The sequence below is a fragment of the Ochotona curzoniae genome, unplaced genomic scaffold, assembly GCF_017591425.1.
Source record: "Ochotona curzoniae isolate NIBS_2020 unplaced genomic scaffold, NIBS_Ocur_1.0 scaffold_3208, whole genome shotgun sequence".
NCBI lineage: Eukaryota > Metazoa > Chordata > Mammalia > Lagomorpha > Ochotonidae > Ochotona > Ochotona curzoniae.
In genome coordinates, this window is record NW_024467106.1 from 40,782,317 (window position 1) to 40,790,631 (window position 8,315).

Consider the following 8,315-nt stretch of genomic DNA (forward strand, 5'->3'; position numbering starts at 1 on the left):
ACACCAGTGGGAGCTGCAGCCTAATCAGAATGGCTCCAATAACCCCCCACCAGGCCCGCCCCAAGCCCTGGTTCCTGTACTTGCCAGTACATACAACAGATTGGTCCAGTCTGTCCCACATCCCATTCAGTTCTCATACATGTCAATGGGCATTGAAGCCTAGCTCAGCCCAACTAACCCCAGTAACCAGACCACATTTGTATTGGCAGGTGCCACCGTCTATCTAGCCAGGCCTGCCCCCCAGCCTTGGTTCTCATGCTCATCAGTGGGAGTTGTAACTCATCAGAGAACTGCCCAGTTTCCCTACTGGGCCTACTCCCACTCCCGGATGCTGCACTGTCCATATAGTCCTGCATTCTGGCTTGACAGGATTTGCCCTAGCTCTAGCACTTGCCAGCTGATGCTGCGGTAAAGTCCAACCAGCATGCACTTACTCTGGCTCATGCATGCACCAGTGGTAGGGTCATTTAGTCCAGCCTGGCTCTCTCTCTAACCCAGCTTTCATGCAGGCCAACAGTCACTGTAGCCCTGCCTGGCCTGGTCTGCTTCCAATCCCAGTTCTCACGTTTATCAGCATGAGCAGTGGCCCAGAAGGGGAGCCCTCTGCAGCTCCCTTACTGGGCTCACACCCCTAACCCCCATGTCTCACATGTGCTGGGGGGTGCTGTGGCCCAGTCTGCCATGGCCCGCCTCACCTCAGCATCTGCCAGCGGGTGCTGTAACCTGGCCTGGCCCAGGCAACCCCCAGTTCCAACTCAATCTGGTGAGGGCTGAAGCTTAGCCCAGCCCATTCAGCTCCCAGTACTGTGGACCAGCTGCTGGTCCAGCTAATGTGGACCAGCTGCTGTTGCAGAACAACCCAGTCCATCTTGGTTCTTGGATCTGCCAGTGGGTGCTAAGAGCTGGCCCAGCCTGACCTGCATCCAGACATGACCTGCATATATGCCAGTGGGCACCATAACCTGGCCTGTTATGGGCTCTTTCCAGTCTAACTGCCTGCACTCCTTTGAAGGGACTGCACCCTGACAGAGGAGTTCCTCAAGCTCCTCCATCAGGTCTCCGTCCCGTGGTAGGTCTCATGCACAAGGGTGGATCCTTGGCCCAGTCCGACTTAGTCCACTTCCTGTCCTAGCAGGAATAGTGGCCTTACCCAACCATCTCACACCCATTCAGGTTCTTACCATAGCTGCTATATCCCACCCACACCTGGTCCACATTTAGATACAGCTCTGGTGTGGTTAAGTAGGAGCAGAGGCCTAGCCCAGCTCATGCTATACCCACTCTGCCTCTCATGAGCACCAGAGGGTGCTGCAATCTAGTCCAGTCTGATACACCCCAGACCCTGTCCACATCTATGCTAAGGGACATTACAATCATGTCCAACTCAGATCGCTGCCCCCATTTTGGCTCTCACACTCACCAGTGGGAACAGCCAAGGCATCCCCTTAGCTTCCCAACCAGGCCTGTTCCCAACCACAGATCTCACATGTGCCAGTGGTTGCTCTGACCCAGCCTGGCATAGCCCATTGCCTGTCTTGGCCATCAGATGCTGTAGATTTGACTTTTCTTGGCCAGCCTCCAGTCCCAATGCTTGCTGACATGTACTGCAACGTGGCCCTGCCCAGTCTGCCCCCATCCCTGGCTCATGGAAACTGGCAGGGATAGTAATAGCCTACCCCAGCATGACCCCACTCCAGCCTGGCTCCTGCACCTGCCAGCGGGGTAAGTTGGCCCGACCATGCCCAGTCTGTCCACCTCCAGAACCAACCCACACACTTGCCAATGGGTGGGGCTACCTGGCCTGACCTGACCAACACCCAGGCCTGAAGCACATGCTCTCTGGTAGGGCTACGGCCCACCAGGGGAGTTTCCCAGGTTTCCCTACTAAGTCCATTCCCAGACCCATATCTCACATGTACCAGTGGGTGTAGGCCCTTACCCAGCATAGCCTGTCCCCTTTGTCTTAACCTTTGTATGAGATGGTAGGTGCTGTGTGGCCCAGCTGCCCCACACCCTATTCTTGGTGCTCCTGCCGGTGCTGCAGCTTGGACCTGTCAAGCCTGTTAACTCCAGTACCCAGTACCATATCAAGCTCAGCCCATCACTACCCCCAGCTCTTAAGCTAACTAGTGGAAACTGCAGTTCCACAGGGGTGGGCCCACATATCCCCCACAGAATCTGCCCTTAGACCTGGTTCTCTCATGTGCTGGTTAGCGTCATGACTCAACCTAACATTACCCATCCCTGGTTCCAACTCTCACTGCTGGGAACTGTGATCCGGCCCTGCCAGTAGGCCCCCAGCCCTAGCTTTAGTGTGCATTGTTGGGTGGTGGCTGGCTGAGATACATGGTAACTAGCCCAGCTGGAATCTCCTATGTGGGCTGGTGTACCTGTCTGACCCACAAAATTCCTGCAGCTTCCACCCTCCGAACTGCTCAGTCTCAGTGCCCTCACTTACCTACAAGTAAGTTTGTCAATGGGATTCCCTTCAAAGTCATTCCTTGCCTGGAATATATTCCCTCAGCCGTCTTCCTCTCACACATCTCCTCCTCTCCCAATCTCTCACCCCGATCAATCTATAGACCACAACACGTGGGGAGATCCCTAGGCTGGTTCCTCCTGTCAGCACCATCTCCTTTTCCCTCCATCAAGCCCCCATCCCCAGGCTCCCAGGAGCAAAGGGCCAGGTTCCTTGTGCCTCAAGGGCAGCCAGCCTGCGTGACAGCTGCTCAGAGGGGGAGCACAGGCCCAGGGGAGTGTGGTCCTAGGTCCCAGCCCCTTGCAGCCTTGGGGCAGTCAGCCTGAATGGCAGCTGCTCTCCAGAGTATAAGCTCAAGAGCCCCATCCAGCACCCTGCTAATGCGCCCAGGAAAACAGCATAAGATGGCAGAGGTCCTTGGGTCCCCGCATCCATGTGGGAGACCCTGATGCGGTTCCGGTTCCGGTCCACCTCCCGCCATGGCAGTCACTTAGGCAGTGAACCAACAGATGGGAGATCTCAATCACTTTCTCTTTCCATAACTCTTTAAATGAACAAATCAATCTTTACGGGAAGAATGAAGGCTTGTTCACTGCATTCTCAATTGAGGCTTGTGGGTTGTATCCAGTGTCACAGAACCACAGAAGGACTTTTCTGAAAGCTTTCGCCAGCCACTCTTAAGAGCACCAAAAGAAGAGCATTAAAGGCTGATTCCGCACCAGGCAGACACTTCAACTTCTGCCTCCCTTATTGCCACTGTTTATAATTTGGCACCCACCCACAACTGGACCCAATCCCCTCCTTGTCATAGCGACCATGATTAACAAGAGCTATTATTTAAAAAAAAAAAAATCTCCCAAAGTAACAGGTGGAATGTGGGGAGCAGCCTGGGGGAGCGATGAAGCACTAAAGAAACCCTCGAGAACGCCCTCCACCTGGTTGCCAAGACCTAGCTGGCCCTCCGTATGACTGAGGCCGGAGAATGGCTCAGGTCCTCCCAGACAACAGCAGGTGCTAACCCCACAGCTCCAGCTCCCTCCACAGTGCTAGCCTCACTCCCTGGTTGGACCACCTCTCCCTGCACTGAACCACAGAAAACATGTTTGTTATCAATTTGAGAGGGAAGAGAGGAGAGGGAAACTAGACCAGAGGGAACAGATGGAGAGAGGAGTGAGGGAGGGGGCCATGAAGGAAAGAGCTTCTTCCTTCCCTGAACCTGCCATGCACACCACTCTCACAGTAAGAGGTCTCCTGGCATCTCATGTCCCTGGCGCCCCAGCCGGTGCTTAGAGGAATGACTCCTCCGGTTGGTCCTTCTTTGCTGCAGAGTCCCTCCGCTGCTGTGCAATGATCCACCAGCAGTATTATCAGCTTGTGGACTCGCCAGGTCACAGCCAGAAACCATCCTGGTCCTCCTCCCGCACTCTTCACGTCTGTCATCCTAAACTCAGGAACCAGCACCATGGCTTCCGGCCAGAGCCAGCTCTTCCCCTACATGAGCTATTTTAAAAATGGCAGTCAAAAAATCACTTTAAAATGTTATTCACACGCCACCTCTCTGCTCAGAACCCTTGAATGGCTATGACAACATTCAGGGAAAAAAAAAAAAAATCCAACTTCCTCATCAGGGTCTACAAGAAAGTCCCAGTCACCCAGTGCTCAGGGGGCAGCAGCAGCGAGACGGCCATCCCTATGACTGGGGACTCAGGTTCCCAGTAGTCCTCACCCTTGTTTCTTCCCGTTTTTTGGGGGGGAGTCCTTTTCTCCTCCCAGCTATCCGCCTGTCTTGGGCTGCTGTAAGACTGGAAATTTAGTTCTTGGTTCGTAGGCTGGGAAGCCCAACATCAAGGTACCTTCAGTCTGGTGGGAGCCTGCTTTGTGGCTCACATGGTGAGGGAGGGAAAAAGCCAGCCCTCCGGAGTGAGGTCTCTCTCTCTCTTTTGGGAAAGACTTATTTTTATTTGAAATTCGAGAGTTACATAGAAAGAGGGAGAGACAGAGATCTTCCAGCTGCTCGTTCAGTCCCTAAATGGCTGCAATGGCCAGAATTGCACCCATGTGAAGCCAGAACTTCTGTGTCTCCTGAGTGGGTGCAAGGCTCAAAGCCTTGGGCCATCCTCTGCTGCTTCCCCAGGCCATTAGCAGGGAGTAGGATTGGAAGTGGACACAAACCGGTGCCCATAGGGGATGTTGGCACTGCAGGTGGAGGATGAGTATGCGGCGCCAGCCCTGAGGAGTCTTTTTCATAAGGGCACCAGCTCCATTCACGGGGGCTTCAATCCCATGTCCTCATCACTCAGCAAAGTCCTCACTTCTGAATGCCAGCTGGCGATGATTAGTTTTAAGCCCAGAGGTCTTTCTGATCCCCACCGACTCTCCCTCTGCTTCACTTTCTGGTCATCTCCACCCACTGGAATTCGGGCTGGAAGAGAAGAGGGTCTGTCTCACTCCTGAACATGTGCATCCCCAGTGGCTGGCAAGCAGCCAATAAACGCTTTTGGCTGAGTCCGCCAGCAGAGGGCTAGGTGTGAGTGACGGACCACACACCAGCCTGCCAACCCCAAACCCGATGGTGTTTCCATCTGAATTCTCAGGCAGGAAAAGGAGAATCAGTTTAAGCTCCAAAGGCCTGGTAAGGTTTGTTAAAAATGGAGGCACTGTGGCTGACAGGAACAGAGTGCCCGGAGCTGGGACACTTTGTGTCTCACGTTACCATAGCAACTCCAGCCTCTCAGGGAAGTTGTGACTGGTGCTCACCCACAGCACAGGACCAAGGTACATGACATGGGGGGCTGCTGAGCACGTGGTGCTGGGACAGGAGGCTGGCTCCACAGCTCCCTTCACCATTCTGATTTGAGCAGCAACATCCCCTACTCCTACACCTCCAACTAAACTGTTGTTCTGTAAACAACTGGAAGAAACGGGGGCACCTGCCAGAGCTGTAAATGGGGCCGAGACACACCATGTGCTTCCTTTGACTGGCAGTTCTGCAGGGATGGAAATGGGTTCAGCAGCCTGCTTTGCTTCCTGCGTACTCCGCCTCTTTACGGCTGCATGACGTCTTTCCTCATAAAAAAATCAGCCTAGGGCTAAGTTTCAGATCCCAGAAATGCCTCCCAAGTACCCAGTGGAAGGTCGAGTTCTAAGCCCACATCTTTCTTAAGTCCAGCTGCCTAGTCCTGGACACCTTGGTTGACCTTCCTGGAGCTCAGCTTCTAGCTGCCTAGGGGGGTATGTGGCTATCTGGTCTCGAGTGAACAGCTCGGCTTTGCCATTCAGTGATCTGCCAATGAGACGCGGTTCGAACCAGCCAGTTGTGCTCTGGCCAGCAACACTGGGTTTTTCACAGAGGATATGGCTCCAGCATCCAGGATTCCCAACGGCCCAATGACAAATCAGCTGGCTGTTCTAGCACGTTTGTGTCTCTTAAAAAGTTAATAATGCAGCAGCTTGCTAAGACCCAAAATACACATCATTCAATATTTACATCAGGGCTTTAGTCCCATTCTGCACTTAAATCACTGCATTACTTTCAGAGAGCCGCGTGGCAGGGAGAATGGCCACCAGACCAAAGGGAGCCAATGTGAAAATATCACGCCTCTGCTTCCAACGATAACTTACAGGACAGAGAAAGGCAAAGACCTGTGGCTAAATCACTTAACTGTTGGACAAGGAAACATCCAAAACGGATTTTAGTTCCCCTACTCAGAAGCACCATCGTCTGATAAGGTGGCAATACAGGCCAGCGATAGCTCTAACCCTACCAGCAAATTCTGCAGTGAAACTCGCCCTCTTCATTAACAGGACTAGATACACTTTGCAATGAGTTTCATGAAAGCTTTCTGCCCAGGGAGATGCCTTCTGGAAATACTGCAGGTCTTCGATAGCTTGTTGATTGCAAGATTCCAAATGGCAAAAGAAAAATTCCTACCAAAGGGACTGCAACAACTCTCCACCAAGCATTTTCGCCATGCTTCCTAATTCTACTCTCTCCCAACAACAGGGAAAGCAGTGTGTGTTTGCTTTTTAAAGCCTTAGGGAAGCTCCCTGAAGCTCCCAGGCCTCCCCGAACAAATTCCCCCAACACACAGGGTTGCCCTGAGGGCCTAGGAGCGCCAGCACTGACCGGTAACTTTCAAGGGAGCAAAGAAAGCATTTTCAAGTCACGGGCCTCCAGGCCGGCAGCAGCCCCGAACCAAGGGAGCCAGGACTCCTTCCCGGTGTTAAACAAACGCAGAGAACGCCCACAGCACCGCGCTGCAGGGAAAAACTTGAGCAAGGAGAAGGCGTTCAGTTCGAAGAAAGAGCCGGAAGCATGCAAAAGAGCAAGTACGCAGTTCTCCCACGTGGACCGCGGTTGGAGGAGGCAAAGGGCGGAAGCCCGAGTTCCGAAAGGCGCGAGTTGACGGTCTAGCTGCTCCTGGCGCCCAGCCACCCTGGACACCTGCTGGCGGTAGCCAGCGCGCCTCACGCGAGAAGCGGAGCCCGCAACGCGTGTCGGCGAGGTCGCAGCACCCGTGCGCCCACAGTCCCCCATCCAAAGGACTTGCCAACGACCGGCGAGGTGCAACCGCAGAGGACCCTAAAGGTGGTGGTGGTGCTGGGGGGAGGGATATCGGTCTGCAGGGGTACCCTCTCCCCGCAAGGGCCACTCGGCCCCGGCGCCGCGCCCAGAGGGTGCAGACGGCCAGGAGGAGCGAGCCGAGGCGCCGTGCCCCAAGCAGCGGCCGGAGGGCACCGGGCAAGGTGGGCCGCAGCCGGAGAGACGGTTCACCTTACCTTCACAGCGGTGGTGGCGGCGCCTGAAGCCATGTCGGCGCTGGGCAAGGCGCTGCTGCGGAACACGAGGGCAGGCGGGAGCGAGCTGAGTCCTGGGGCAGCCTGGCTCCTCCTCTTCCTCCCCGCCACCGCTGGATTGGCTGCTGGGGAGGGCTCTCTCAGGCCACCCCCTCCTCAATTGCACTTTCCCCGGCGGCCCGCCCCCGTGGCTGGTGTTTGCAGTTTAGTTTCTTTTCGCCTCCAGTTATAACAAACGAATGTATGATAACGGTGATCATTTAAAGAGCTCCAGGGTTATTTCACACTCTGTGCTTTGCATTTTGATGAGCTCACTTAACTTTCGTAAAATCCCTTCCCGGAGGAGCGGCGCTGCCCGCCCAGCCCGGTAGGATGGGTTTACGGGCCCAGCCCGGTTCCAGAGGTTCTCGCCCGAGGGTGAGACTGCGCCTGGAGGCGGAGGTGGGGCTTGCCCTTTCCAATGCCGCAGACCAACCCAGGTTGTGATTGATTCCCTAAGCTGCTGCGGGTTAGAGCTCCGGTGTAGTTGACCTCAGACTCTATGTTGATAAAAGGAAAATCAGCAGAGTGCTGATTGAAAGACTGGTATTTGAGGAATGAAGCTCTGCTGAGCTCCCCGCCCGGCTGTACCAGGCCAAGGCCATCTTTAACCCTTCCTCGGCCCGAGCAGCATCCAACAATACATCTGGATTCAGAATCCAGACTCAGGTGTCCATCACTCAACTCTGGTAGGATCTCCATTCGTCACACACTCTCCCAGCGCTCCAACTGGGTAATTGCTCGTCTCAGAGCCCCCTTCCCGCCCCTTCCTTTCTGGCATAATTCATTTCCGCCTTCCTCAGTGGATAAAACACTGGATGGCAGGGATGTGAAGAATGACCCCTCACACATAAAAATGCTGGGGCCTCGGGAAGAAGGCCGAGGAGGGAGAGCAGCGAAGCAGGTACAGAAAACGCAAACACAGTTTCATTCCCAAGATCCCAGGCTTGCATTAGCTGCTGTGCTGCTCACTTAAGCACAGTATGGCGGTTCACCTTCT

At 54.6% G+C, this 8,315-nt stretch overlaps 1 protein-coding gene across 1 annotated transcript in view; it reads right to left on the minus strand.

Moving 5' to 3' along the window:
• Window positions 1-7,341, minus strand: part of LOC121172503 (methylthioadenosine phosphorylase) — a 51,108-nt gene extending 43,767 nt beyond the window's left edge. Inside the window, exon 1 of the mRNA XM_041004550.1 lies at window positions 7,259-7,341. Within this exon, the coding sequence (XP_040860484.1) occupies window positions 7,259-7,291 (33 nt within the window). The 5' untranslated portion in view covers window positions 7,292-7,341. The remainder of the gene's footprint in view (window positions 1-7,258) is intronic.
• Window positions 7,342-8,315: the final 974 nt, after the last annotated feature.